The sequence below is a fragment of the Mobula hypostoma genome, chromosome 12 (assembly GCF_963921235.1).
Source record: "Mobula hypostoma chromosome 12, sMobHyp1.1, whole genome shotgun sequence".
Taxonomy (NCBI): domain Eukaryota; kingdom Metazoa; phylum Chordata; class Chondrichthyes; order Myliobatiformes; family Myliobatidae; genus Mobula; species Mobula hypostoma.
In genome coordinates this window covers 42,447,387-42,462,589 of record NC_086108.1, presented here as the reverse complement: position 1 = coordinate 42,462,589, position 15,203 = coordinate 42,447,387, and the positions used below count along the sequence as shown (strand labels likewise).

At 42.3% G+C, this 15,203-nt stretch overlaps 1 protein-coding gene across 2 annotated transcripts in view; it reads right to left on the bottom strand.

Moving 5' to 3' along the window:
* Window positions 1–15,203, bottom strand: part of clcc1 (chloride channel CLIC-like 1) — a 36,338-nt gene that overhangs the window by 12,587 nt on the left and 8,548 nt on the right. For both annotated transcript variants that reach the window (XM_063063911.1, XM_063063910.1), the window contains exons 3-5: window positions 13,077–13,196; window positions 11,547–11,657; window positions 5,968–6,186 (exon numbers count right to left, since the gene is read on the bottom strand). In XM_063063911.1, coding sequence (XP_062919981.1) covers window positions 5,968–6,186; window positions 11,547–11,657; window positions 13,077–13,196 — 450 coding nt within the window. The remainder of the gene's footprint in view (window positions 1–5,967; window positions 6,187–11,546; window positions 11,658–13,076; window positions 13,197–15,203) is intronic.

Genomic DNA, 15,203 nt, shown 5'->3' with positions numbered 1-15,203 from the left:
TTTGTGCATAACCTTGATTTCCAGCTTAGTTCAGTAAGATCATTGATAAAAAAAAATCCCTTTGCACAATCACAATAACTAACAATTCTATGAAGAATACACTGCATTATTGATGGTAATCCATCAGATGAGATAGTACACCAAGACAGACACAGGTTATTGGTTTCTTAGAGGTATTAATTTAGAAACATAGAAAACCTACAGCACAATACAGCCCCTTCGGCCCACAAAATTATGCCAAACATGTCCCTACCTTAGAGATTACTAGACTTCCCCATAGCCCTCTATTTTTCTAAGCTCCATGTACCTAACCAAAAGTCTCTTAAAAGACCCTATCGTATCCGCCTCCTCCACAGTTGCTGGCAGCCCATTCCACAGGTGGAGGATCAGCAGGTGCCTCTGGCTCGTCCAGAGGTGTGTTGACACACTCATGGTCATGTTGCATCGCTGGGGGACGGTAGCAGAATCCTCCAAATCTCAGTGGCAGTTTAAGGCAAACTGCCAAAATTTGTTCAGGTTTACCCCCTCTTATCTATGGTGACTCTTCTCCCTGTACCAAAATGTGGATTGGGCCATTATAAGGGAATGTTTCTGTGCATCATGGCAGATGAAAACAAAACGACGCAGAATGTAGGTCAACGGGAACCCAGGAGTGCTTTACACCATGATGGGTGGTAGGAATAGGCAAAAAGGAATTGAATTGACAGAGGAGTGTGGAATGCTGTTGAGAGGCTGCCCAAGCAGTCGTGGTGTCAGGAGTGAAATCACCCGGCACTTGTAACGACTGTCTGCATATCCACTCAGCCACAGATGACTGTAGGTCCTCTTTTGGACTTGGGAGATTATCATGCCAACACTCATCGGTCTGGGAAGCCCTCAGAGCAACTTTTAAGGAGCGATGAAACTGCTCACATAAGCCATTGGAACAGCTAGTGATGTACCATGGTATGATGTAGCAACGCCGAGTTCTGGGCCATTACAGCCCAAAGGTCTGACATGAATTGGGGACTGTGGTCAGAGGAAATACCAGATGGGGTGCCAAACAGAGCAATCCAGGTGTTGATGAACACCAGAGCCACGTCTGCGGCCGTTGTCAATGTTGGGGGGATAACCTCTGGCCACCTAGTGGTATGGTCCACCATGGTAAGGGGGGGGTGGTGGGAGAGGACCAAGAAGGTCCACAATGACATGGTCAAGCCATCGCACAGGGACCCTAAAAGTTGCCAATGGTGCCAGGACATGATGGTTAATTTTTGCCCACTGGCACTCCACACAGGCTACAGTTCAATCACGCATATCCTTTCAAAGGCCGTGCCATGCAAACTTTAGTGCAACCAGTTTCTGTGAAACTGTAAGAGACCATGTACGGAATCAAAAACAGTCCACCTCCAGTCTGAAGACACGATGGGGTGAGGGCAACTGGTTGAGACATCGCACAGGAGAGAAACCCCAACTACCCTGAACTTAATGTCAGGCAACTACAGGCCCGTGACTGCTGTTTAATAAGCGTGGACCTCTGGGTCAGCAGATTGGTCAGCTGCCATGTTGGCACAGTCAACCCCTATGTGTATGACCTCAACGGCTGGCCGTGACAGCTGATCAGCCACAGCAGTATTTTTCCCCTAGCTACATTGTGAACTCAGATATTTAGGCCAGGTGGCATTACGGCTGTGCGGACCAAGGGTCTGATATTTTGGTCATCGTGTGCACGAGGGGTTTGTGGTCAATGAACGCTGTGAACTGGTGATCTTCTAGAAGAAAACAAAAACAGCAGACAGCCAGATGGAGACTGCGAAGCTCACGGTCAAACGGGCTGTACTTGTTTTCGGGGGGTTGAAGCTGGTGGCTGAAGAAGGCGAGCAGCTGCCACACATCTCTGACCAATTGTTCGTGCACAGTACCCACAGCACAGTCTGAGATATCAGTAGTGATGGCTATAGGTGTGGTGGGGAGTGGGTGCCCCAGTAGGGTCACATTAGAAAGAGCTCATTTGGAATCATCAAATGCCCTGGTCACGTCTGCTGACCAGTCAAGCAGTTGATAGGGATATTGCCTTTCAGGGCACTAAAAGTTCAGCAGCTCGCAGAATGAAGCGGTGATAGAAATTCACCGTAACGAAAAACCGCTGCGTTTGTCTTTGTAGTGCGGGGTGGTGGGAAATCCATAATAATGGATACTTTTGATGGGAGTGGTTTCGCACCTTCTGTGGAGATGCGATGGCCGAGAAGGTCAATGGTCGACAACCCAAACTGGCATTTAGCAGGGTTAATAATTAACTCTTGTCGACTTAACCGCTTGAACAGTGTGCAGAGATGAGATAGGTGTTCAGACTTGGATGCACTGGCGATGAGTATGTCATCCAGGTAAACAAAAAGAAAATCTTAAGTCTTTTAATATACAGTCCATCAGTCATTGGAAAGTCTGCAATGCATTTTTCAGCCCAAACAGCAAGTACAGTGTCTTCCATTCCTGAGCGTCAAAGTTTCCATAGCAGGCTGTGATATGACCACTCCATATCCTTCCATTTTCTGTACATTTCTGTGCCTATCCAGGAGCCTCATAGATACTTCTATCACATCTGCCTCCACCACCACTTCTGCCAGAGCCTTTCAGGCACTCACCACTCTTTGTATAAAAGAACTACCCCCAACACATCTTTGAACCTTCCTCTTCTCACCCTAAATACATTCTCCCGAGTAGTTCAAAGTAAAATTTATTATCAAAGTACATATGTGTCACCACATACAATGCAGAAATTCTTTTTGTGTGGTCATACATTAGCAAATCTGTAGAACAGTTACTGTAAACAAACTGTGCAAATGAAGATGTAAATAAATAGCATGGCCTGGGGGCGTGAGGATCTTTGATCTTGGATGCTGTTTTTCTATGCAACGTTTTCACATAGATGTGCTCAATGGTTGGGAGCGTTTTATCCAGATGTACTGGGCCAAAGCAACTACCTTTTGTACGATCTTCTGCTCAAAAGGCATTGGTGTTCCCATACCGGGCTGTAATGCAGCCAGTCAGCACATTTTCCACCACACATCTGTAGAAGTTTGCCAAGGTTTTCAAAGACATTCTGAACCTCCGCAGAGTCCTGAGGAAGTAGAGGTGTTGTGGTGCTTTCTCACAATAATATTTATATGATGGGTCCAGGACAGATCCTCTGAGATAGTGACACTGAGGAATTTAAAGTTACTGACCCTCTCCTCCTCTGATGATTACAGGCTCATGGGTCTCTGGTTTCTCTCACCTCTCAACACTCAGTTCCTTGGTCTTAGTAACATTGAGTGAGTGGTTGTTATTACACTACTCAGACAAGTTTTCAATCTCCCTCCTATATGCTGATTCATCACCCGCTTTGATTCAGCCCACAAGTGGTATCGTCAGCAAACTTGGAGCTGTACTTAGCCACATGGTCATAGGTGTAAAGCGAGAAGAGCAAGGGCTAAGTACACATCCTTGCGGTGCTCATTTGCCGATGGAGATTGTGGAGGAGATGTTTTTGCCAATTCAAACTGGCTGGGATCTGCATGTGAGGAAATCCAGTATCCAACTGCACAAGGGGTTATTGAGGCACAGGTCTTGGAGTTTATTGATTAGTCTTGAGGGGATGATGGTGTTAACTGCCAAGCTGTAATCACTAAAGAACATCCTGATGTATGTATCTTTGCTGTCCAGATATTCTAGGGTTGTATGAAGAGACACACATCTGCTGTAGACCTGTTGCTTTGGTAGGCGAATTGGAGCAGATCCAAGACACCATTCAGACAGGAGCTGATGTGCTTCAACACCAGCCTCTCAAAACACTTCATGACTGTGGATGTAAGTGGCACTGGCCGATAGTCATTTAGACAGGTTACCACGTTCTTCTTGGGCACCGGTACAATTGAAGCAGGTGGGTAGCACACACTGCTGGAGTGAGAGATTGTAGATATCCGTGAACACACCAGCCAACTGGTCGGCACAAGTCCTCGGCCAGGAAGTCCATCGAGACCAGATGCTTTCTTTGGTATTACCCTCTATTCCAAGCAACATTCTGGTAAACCTCTTCTGAACTCTCTCCATAGCTTCCATATAATAGGGTGACCAGAAATAAATGCAATACTCTTGATATGGCCTACCCAGAGTTTTACAAAGCTGCAACGCAACTTCCTGACTCCTGAACTGAATGCCTTGACTAATAAAGTTGAATATGCCATGTTTACCAACCCATCAATTTGTGTAGCTACTTTCAGAAAACCATGTACTTGGACCCTAAGGTTCCTTGGTACATCAGTTCTGTTCAGGGACCTGCCATTAACTGTGTACTTTGCTACTTCTCTGTCCAAATCTGCAATTGAGCTATATCTGCTGTATCCTTTGGCAACCTTCTTCAATATTCACAGTGTCACCAACCTTTGCATCATCTGTAAAATTACTAATCTGTCAACCCATATTTTCATCCAAGTCATTTGTATGCGTCACAAACAGCCGACAGTCCAGAATAGATTCTCGAAGAACAGCATTAGTCACGTACCTCGATCCAGGCTAAGACCTATCAATCACTACCCTCTACCTTCTATGGGTCATCAGATTCGGAACCCAAACGACCAAGTCACCGTGGATCGTGTGCATCTGAATATTTGATTACATTACTGTTGTGTTTTGGGGAGAGATTTGCCCTCAGCAGGAGTCAGTTATATATTAGTAGCGCTCACTGCACAACTGAAAGCCAGACAGGTATACTTAGTATGAAATAACCCATTGTAGCATTAGAGAGCAGAACACGTAGTGATATTATAAACATTGGCTTGTATACAGGGATAACTTCCCAGCTCAGTTTAAAATAGTACAGCATGATTTATTACACTAAGATGACAGATGCAAATGTCTTAAAACATCTAATCCACAGGATACTATTTCTGATTCCAGCACTCCCTCGAAGCTGCACTGGAGCATTGAGCTTGAAATGTTGTGCTCAAGTCTTTTTTCTTTTCTCTCATGTCTCTTTTTTCTTTTCAAAGTGGCTGGGGTCATGTTGGAGTCCGTGATCTACAGCTCCAGCTTAAACTCCGTCTTTTCCCCACAGGCAGTGGATTCTTGCTTTCAGACTTGCTGAGTGGCCTGGGGTTTCAATATTTCAAGGTGCAGCCTGGAAGATGAGCACCTTCGGGGTCCAGCCCCATGGACAACCTGGTTCCTCGTCGATGTCAGCAACTGAAGTGTTGCGGGAGATGGAAACATTAGGACAGCAACTGGTGTGTGCTGTAGTGGAAAGGAAGCCCATGCACTCAAGTGACCCCTCTCTCGATGGTGAGTGAGAGTCTGTCGGCCCTAGAGTTGGGGAACCTGGACAAACGACGCTGCAGATTGTAACATCAAAACAGAGGGCTGTTGGTCTCCCCGTTCACTGTTGCAGGAGCAATATCTCTCTCTACTTTACTAGTGAGAGAGACAGCCCATCTGAGATGTCAAAGTGTTGGGATGGTCAATAGTCTTTGATAGACTCTAGATGATAATCTCTGGGGGCTTTGCTATTGCTTGCATGGTGGCTGGTGGGAGGTTGATGGTTTTGCTGGAGCAAGTGGGGGTAGGGGAGAGGGTAGGGTTGATGTTTTGCTGCTGCCTATGCATGGGGGCAGGGGGCTTTAAGGTTCTAATGTTTTCTGTCATTCATTCTTTGTTTCGTGGATGTTTGCAAAAAGTAAAAATTGCAGGTAGTATACTGTATACATTCCCTGATATTAAATTGAACTACTGAGTCTTAAGAGTGGGATCCAAACCTACACCTTCTTCAGGTGAGAAAGTTACCAACTAGACCATGCTCGATATTTGTATGACTGCAAAACAATGTTCAACACTGTTCAACTCATGAATAATTCATACAAAATCATAACAAAACACATGATCATGAAATATTTTTGGTTCATAAACTAATAAATTTCAACACAGTTATTTTTAATACGAATAAAAAAAGTTTCTCACCTGAAGTACTGTCGAGAGATCCACTCCAAAATAGTTCTCAAACTTCCATTTCCAAACTTCAGGATCATGATGCTTAAAATTAATCAGAAGTTTACTAAGTGCATCATCCATAGGACCAGACTTCCATGGTTTACCATTGAGAAACATCTTTATCTCATTCACATCGTTCTTTGTAACATAAACCTCTGCATCATAATGAACTTCGTTTTCATCATCAGGCTAAAGGGAAAACATGAAAAATGTAAGGATTTTTAAAATTTTAATTGTAGCAATATTAGAAAGCATGGAAAAAAATTCACATGAAAATGTGACTCAATTTATAAAGATATACTGATATATTTATTAATTTGTGGAGGAAAATATATCTGATCCAGGATTTATGGAAACAATTTCCCTCTGCTCTACCAGAGAGAAATTGAATGACAGATTAAAGAAGGTCCCCATTTAATCTCAGGAAGTCATTAATCAGTTCTACCTTGACATCATTCTCCCTACTTCCATAAACTTTCCTTGGCTCAATATTTAGTTCATTATTCCTAATCCAAAATTATTTCTTCCTCTACACAACATGCAATATGCAAGTTACTTACAACATGATAAATACCTTGAATAATACAGAACGCTGAATCCCGTTTTATGTCCCTTCCTCCCACTACTATGCAGTAAAACATCCGCTAGGCCAAATTTATCAAAACTCTCTAGACTCTGGGCAGATCCCAGCAGATTGGAAGACAGCAAATGTCACGCCACTTTTTAAAAAAGGAGGTAGGCAAAAGACGAGCAACTATAGGCCAGTTAGCTTAACATCTGTAGTCGGGAAAATGCTTGAAGATGTCATTAAGGAAGAAGTAGCGAAACATTTAGAAAGGAGTGGTTCCATTAGACACACGCAGCATGGATTCAGAAAGGGCAGGTCCTGTTTGACAAACTAACTGGAGTTCTTTGAGGACATAATGAGTGCAGTGGATAGAGGGGAACAGGTGGATGTCGTATACTTGGATTTCCAGAAGACGTTCGATAAGGTGCTGCACAAGAAACTTATAAATAAGATACAGATGTATGGAGTCAGAGGAAGTGTATTGGCACGGACAGTGGATTGGTTAACCGATAGAAGGCAGAGAGTTGGTATAAATGGGTGTTTCTCCAGTTGGCAGTCAGTGATGAGTGGGGTGCTGCAGGGTCGGTGCTGGGCCCGCAGCTGTTTACCATTTACATTGACGATTTGGAAGAGGGGACTGAGCGTCGCGTAGCAAAATTTGCTGATGACACTAAACTGAGTGGAAAAGCAAATTGTGCAGAGGGATACAGATAGGTTAAGTGAGTGAGTCAAGGTCTAGCAGATGGAATACAATGTTGATAAATGCAAGATCATACACTTTGGAAGGAATAATAGAAGAGCTGATTATTATTTAAATGGTGAAGGATTGCAGGATGCTGTTGTGCAGAGGGACTTGCGAGTGCTTGTGCATGAATCACAAAAAATTGGCTTGCAGGTACAACAGGTTATTAAGAAGGCAAATGGAATGTTGGCCTTCATTGCTAGAGGGATTGAATTCAAGAGCAGGGAGGTCATGCTGCAACTATACAGGGTACTGGCGAGGCTGCACCTGGAGTACTGTGTGCAGTTCTGGTCTCCTTACTTGAGGAAGGATATAGTGGCTTTGGAGGCAGTGCAGAGGAGGTTCACCAGGTTGATTCCAGGGATGAAGGGGTTAACCTATGAGGAGAGATTGAGTCGCCTGGGACTATACTCTCTTGAGTTCAGAAGAATGAGAGGGGATCTTATGGAAATGTACCAAATTTTGAAAGGGATAGATAAGATAGAAGTAGGAAAGTTGTTTCCATTGGTAGGTGAGACTAGAACTAGGGGACATTGCCTCAAGATTCAGGGGAGAATATTTAGGATGGAGATGAGGAGAAACTATTTTTCCCCCAGAGAGTGGTGAATCTGTGGAATTCTCTGCCCAGGAAAGCAGTCGAGGCTTCTCCACTAAATATATTTAAGAAACAGTTAGATAGGTTTTTACATAGTAAGGGAATTAAGGGTTATGGGGAAAAGGCAGGTAGATGGAGCTGAGTTTACGGACAGATCAGCCATGATATTGAATGACGGGGCAGGCTCCATGGGCCGGATGGCCTACTCCTGCTCCTATTTCTTATGTTCTTATGTAACATTTGCTGTTCTTATCCAAATTGCACTTCAATGTTGCTGCAGGTAAATTCTGAAAGCCAAAACCAAGAGGAAAAAAAGGGAAAGAAATTATGACAATTAGCTTGCAGTGACTCTGTTTAAAGTATCAGCAATGGATCACGACTACAGGAATAACAAAAGTTACAATGATTAGTATAAGTGCATCTTACAAGGCTTTAGAATAACAGTTGGATCAAGCTGCTGGGAAGTCCTGAGGAATTACAGTAATAGCAAACCACAAAGTCACTCGCAAGGAGGCATGCTGCATTCAATAACATTTTGATTGTAATTCCTCAACACTTCACAGCAGCTTGGTCCGTTTGTTAGACTAAAACCTTTTAAGATGCACTTGTACTTATCATTGTAAATTTTATTGTAAAACTCCAATTTTCATTGTATATATACCCATACACATGGTACTTCCACACACCATCCTGTAATCCATCCTTTCTCCCATTTCCTCACAGCTATCTTACTTGCACCCTCATGGAAATGCACGTGACTGATGATGACTTGGCCATTTGGACTGAGAATTAGCTTGCCCATATAAGGTAGAGGTTAGACTCACATGTCAGCTGAATTGTCCTCAATGCTTTAGGAATGTAGCTTACAATCAGAATCAGATTTAATAATACTGGTGTATGTCGTGAAATTTGTCAGCTCTGCAGCAGCAGTACAATACATGACAACAGAGAGAAAAATCTGTGAATTACAGTAAATAATGGTTAAGTAAGTAGTGCAAAAAGTAGGAAATAAAAAAGTCGCGAGGTAGTGTTCATGAGTTCAATGTCCAGAGGGGAAGAAGCTGTTCCTGAATCATTGACCTAGTGCCTTCAGGCTTCTGTACTCCTTCCTGTTGCGAGCAATGAGAAGGGGGTACGTTATGGGTGGTGGGGTTCCTATGATGGATGCCACTTTTCTGAGGCACTGCTCCTACAAGGTGTCCTGGATACTACAGAGGCTAGGGCTGATGATGAAGCTGACTAATTTTACAACTCTGCGGCTCACTGCAATCCTGTACAGTAACCTCGCCCACCCCCATACCAGATGGTGATGCAGCCAGTTTGAATACTCCCTACGATACACCTGTAGAAACTTGTGGTGTTGTTGGTGATGTACCAAACCTCCTCAAACTCCTAATGAATAATAGCCACTGTCTTGCCTTCTTTATAGCTGCATCAATATGTTGGGTCCAGGTGAAGTCGTCCAAGATCTTGACACCCAGGAACTTAAAATTTCTCACTCTCTCCACTTCTGATCCCTCTAAGAGGACTAGTGTGTGTTCCTTCATCTTACCCTTTCTGAAGTCCACAATCAGTTCTTTGGTCTTACTGGTACCGAGTGCAAGGTTGTTGCTACGACACCACTCAACTAGGTGGAATATCTTACTCCTGTATGTCCTCTTGTCACCATCTGAGATTCTGTCAACTATGGTTCTGCCAGCAAACTTATAGATGGAATCTGAGCTGTGCCTAGCCACACAATTATGGGTATAGAGAGAGCAGACCACACACATTCCTGAGATGCGCCAGTGTTCATTGTGTTATTTCCAAGCTGTACAGATTGTGGTCTTCCGGTTAGGAATTCAAGGACCCAGTTGCAGAGAGAGGTACAGAGGCCCAGGTGTTGAAGCTTTTTGAACAGAATTGTAGGAATGATGGTGTTAAATGATGAGCTGTAGTCAATAAACAGCATCATGACATAGGTATTATCCAGATGCTCCAAGGCTGTGTGGAGAGCCAATGAGATTGCATCGACTGTAAACCTATTGTGGCAATAAGCAAAATGCAGTGGGACCAGGTCCTTGCTGAGGCAGTTTATTCTAGTCATAACTAACCTCTCAAAGCACTGCATCACTGGATAGAGGAGAAGAGGTGGAAGTTATTTACTTGGCTTTCCAGAAGGCATTCGTTAAGGTGCCACATAAAAGACTTATCCATGAGATAAGGTGCATTGAATTGGGGGTGATGTATTAGCATGGATAGAGGATTGGTTAACCAATAGAAAGCAGAGTGTTGGAATACATGGGTATTTCTATGGTTGACAATCAGTGGTGAGCTGTGTGCCACAGGGGTTGGTGCTGGGCCCACAACTGTTCATGATATACATTAACGATTTGGAAGAGGGACCAAGTGTACTGTATCTGAAGTTTGCTGACGATACTAAATTGAGAGAAAAAAAAACTGCGCAGAGGATACGGAGAGTCTGCAGAGAGATATAGATAGGTTAAGTGAGTGGGCAAGGGTCTGGCAGATGGGAGTACAGTGTTGGTAAATGTGAGGTCATCCACTTTGGAAGGAAAAATGGAAGAACAGATTATTATTTAAATGGTAAAAGATTGCAGCATGCTGCTGTGCAAAAGGACTTGGGAGCGCTTGTGCATTAATCGCAAAAAGTTGGTTTGCAGGTGCAGCAGGCTATCAAGAAGGCAAATGGAACGTTGGCCTTCATTGCTAAAGGGGTTGAAGTTAAGAGCAGGGAAGTTATGCTGCAACTGTACAGGATACTGGTGAGGCCGCATCTGGAGTACAGGCAGTGCAGAGGAGATTCACCAGGTTGATTCCAGAGATGATGGGGTTAGACTATGAGGAGAGATTGAGTCATCTGGGACTGTACTTGCTGAAATTCAAAAGGATGAGAGGAGATCTTATAGGAACATATAAAATTATGTAACAGACAGAGCAGGCAGGAAAGTTGTTTGCACTGGTAGGTGAGACTAGTACTAAGGGACATAGCCTCAAGATTTGAGGGAGTAAATTTAGGATGGAAATGATGAGTTACTGCTTTTGAGGCTACCTCAGTAAGTATACTTAAGACAACGTTGGATAGATTTTTGCATAGTAGGGGAATTAAGGGTTATGGGGAAAAGGCAGGTAGGTGGGGATGAGTCCATGGTCAGATCAGCCATGATCTTATGGAATGGTGGAGCAGGCTTAACAGGTCAGATGGCCTACTCCTGCTCTTATTTCTTTATGTTTTTATGTGAGTGCTACTGAATGATGAGTGTGTTCACTGCAGGTTCTGCAGAGAGTTGCCACGACACATTTACAGTTAAGGAATAAGTGTTTTAAAAAATTTTGCTGAAGTATTTGCAATCATTTTTGATTGACATTCTTCCAGGCTCTATTCATAATGATTAATGAGAACCTGCTCTACCTGCAACAGCTGCATAATCCTAAAAACTGTTTCCAAATAACTAAAATGAGGAGCTCAGACATGAAAACTGTAAAGTTACTCCAATTTTTAGCTGTCATCTAGGAAATGCAAACTAAATCCTGAAATTCTCAGTATTGAATCAACAACAAATGAGTATTAACCTTACTTGGAATAATGTACTGTAATGATGAAATAAAACAGATTCCAAGTATTTTGTTATTGGAATACTTACCAAATTTAATCTTTCAATCTCTAGCAGCAGTTTATTGAGATATCTTTTAAAAACAGGATTGCAACTGATTCCTGATGCTTCAGCTGATTGTACGTTGTTAATTTCTTCCAACTGTTTAAATAAAAAGACATTCACCTATTACATTTTCCACAGCAATCTTGCTTTAACAATAAAATGCAAATGGAGCAAAAATCACACACCAAAAGAGGTAATAACAATTGGTATCCTGCAATACGAATCAAAATTCACATTACATACCAACTCAATACCCTGATTTTATCTTGCACTAATAATAAAAGTACAGTAGATTCTGGTTAATTGAGACAAATTGGGACCAGTATATTTTGGCCCAATTAAGAGGCTGCCCCAAATAGCCAAAGTTTCTTGGAAATAGTTAAAAGGTGTTTTTAAAAAAAGGCCAAACTACTGTTTAACTGATTAACAAATTAGGTATTTAATTAAAATACAGAACATATTAGAACACTACCAATACTACTACAGTACTATGAAACTGTGTATTAGTTCCTAATGAAATAATCAATGGAGAAATTCATCTAGAACATGCTGTCCTGTTCTTTTGATTGTATGTAAATGAACAAAACCAATGCAAACACCTAGTGCAGAAAATGGATAATTTGCACTTCCATTGTAACATTCAAGATACCTTCAAATTCTTCATAGTTCCTAACTTTTATAGTAGTAATAATTTCATTTTCACTCCTGGCCGTTTTTAGCACCTTCAAGCCTGAATGCTTGAAACTGCAGTGAGTAAAACAGTTCTGAATTGACTTATTTCTTGCCAGCTATCAATGGGAAACTGTACCTCCTAGACTCCTCTTTGAATTGGCACCCAGCAACCCAAATTGATAAGCTAACACAAGCTCACACAACTTGACACTATTTAAAAACTGTACACTCTAACCATGATGTAGTGTCTAACGGCCACACAAGTGCGTGTGACTGATGCTAGTTAGAAACTGTTCAGCAAGTCTTCTGTCCCAATTAAGTGTCATAGGAGAAAAGTACTGGCAGATATAAAGCAGCTGCTTTATTCAACAAAACAAGGTACAAAAGGCATCTTATGCAGATGCCTTTGGTGGAAAGGTCTCACTGGCCTATTGTGGGGTTCGATATTTGATGTGCTAAACATCAAAGGACAATTCCATATTTACAATGCTTTCTTTGAAACGACACACAAACTTCACACCTCCTGATTCTCAACATAATATCATTGCAGGAATGGACCATATGAGAGGTCATGGTTCAAGCAGATGACCAACTCCCCATCATTTTCATTTTGTTTCCAAATATAAAATTTTAGATAGTTTTGCAGAATTAAGTGATAAATTATGTTCTTGAATTAACTTTTAGTTACATAAAACAATTGTCATTTATTACACCAAGAGTATTTTTCTCTACAAACTGGTTGAAGAGCTATAAATATTCCATTCCTTTTCTGCTTTTTGTAAATTGACATGACACTTTTGCAACATAACAATTCACATTGAACTGGCAGTAAAAGCTACTAACCTTCTTCTGTAAACTATCCCGTGTTCGCTCACAAATTGTACAATCTGGACAGGTAGCTCGGTCCTGATAAATTTCTGAGGTGCCTTTATGAGTTTCAGTATCATCTTGTTCATCTCTGTTCTTCAATGAAGTGAGTGGTAAAGAATTTAATTAAACATTAAATAAAGATTCATTCATCAAATTATTTTTGTTAACTTTTTCTGGCACGTGAACATTGCTAGCAACATTTGAAGCCCCACACACAAAATGGTGGAGGAGCTCAGCAAGCCAAGATATTCCCCTCTCTATAGAGGGGAATAAACAGTTAACATTATGGGGAAAGATCTTTCATCGTCCACCAGTCGTGATGAAGGGTCTCAGTCTGAAATGCTGCTTATTCGGCAAATCCAAAATGAAAACAAGAAAAGTTGGAAATAATCAGCAGGTTAGGGAGCATCTGTGGGAGAAAGAGCATTAACATTTTCAGTCAATAATCCTTAATCCGAACTAAGGAAAGCCACAAGTATTTCAAGTTGCAAAGAAAATGGAGAGATGCAGATCGAACAAGATGAACAGACTGCGATCAAGTGGAGCCCAAGACTGAGTAAATGACACAAGTGGTTGTGCCAGCTGAAAGAGTAGTAAGGATGTGTCTGTGGTAAGTGTTAATGGGTGACAAATGAAATCTGAAGTACCAGGAGAGAAAAACTGAAAGCTAGAAACATGAGAGTCAATATTAGAAAAACAATGGTCAGAAACGATTGAATCCTGAAAGCTGTAATGCGCTGTTAGAAGTGTCATACTTCAAAACAACACTCAGCTTTGATAGTACAGTGCAGGAGGGTGAAGACAGAAAGGTTGGAGTGTGTTGCAAAGCTAAAGCGATGGGATCAAGTTCACTCTTACATTTCCTACTGTTGACTGAAATAGCTCTAGCAGCCAGGACACCACCATTTCCTCAAAAACATTATACATGGGCAATAACTCCTTACCTTGTCAGCATGCAGGAAATGAACAAAAATATTAATTTATTCAATACGTAAATGTACTTAAATTCAATTGTTCATATGAAACAAAATCCTATCTCTCAAAGCATTTAGCTAAGCAGCAAACAACAGGAATTCTGCAGATGCTGGAAATTCAAGCAACATACATCAAAGTTGCTGGTGAACGCAGCAGGCCAGGCAGCATCTATAGGAAGAGGTACAGTCGACATTTCAGGCCGAGACCTTCGTCAGCACCTATCAGAACACTTTATATTACACAGTCCATGTAATATGACGCTAGTACAGGAATGGGGAAGTGGAGGGGGTGGGTTGGGTGGCTGTTTCCAGGAATCGGGGTCATGGCTGGGTGTGCCGCTGGGAATCAGGAATGGTACCTGCATGGGGATAGGAGACAGGAACATTCACATGATCTACAGCCAGAGCCAAGAGGGAAGCATCATCTCCTACGCCCTAACCCAGGTGCATATGTGGGTGCATGTACAAGACAGTGAGTGTGTACCTACCATACGGCACCTGCGCCCAGTTTTATGTCTACTTCAATGACCATTAAAACTGATGCAAGTCAATCTGGTCTCCTGATGTTGAGGTGCTCATTGCCACTGGCTCAGTCAAGTCTGAGTGGTAGTTGATGTCCAATGGCTACACCGAGTTCCAAGGAATCACCCTTGGTGTTCTTCCAGTCCTCAGGACCCTCCACATTACAATAGTCCTGAATTCTACACTCCTCTCTTAACTCAGGTACCCAGGCATCAACATCAGGAGATGGCCAGTTTACAAAGCCACGGAACCATGTGGTGACTACACCTTCCTGAAGCTGACATTCCAATTTACCCCTTCAGATGCATTTAGCTTTGCGATCGACAGAGCTTGCCCACCATTTCAATGACTCTTTTCACAGATTTAGAGAATGTTATATCATCCAAATACAAAACCAACAACTATTGTCAACTGTACATTGGTCCCGACACTGGAAGCTACAAATGAGGCCAAGAACATACCTTGGTCTGAAGTTCACAGGGAGATAAACTGATCTTCCTGTGCAATTCACTGCCATGTTGGGATCAGGCGTCATCCTTAGCAAAGAAGAAGTGCGGAAGTCTAACTGTAATGCCTCCTTCTTTTGACAAATTTTTGGAGCACA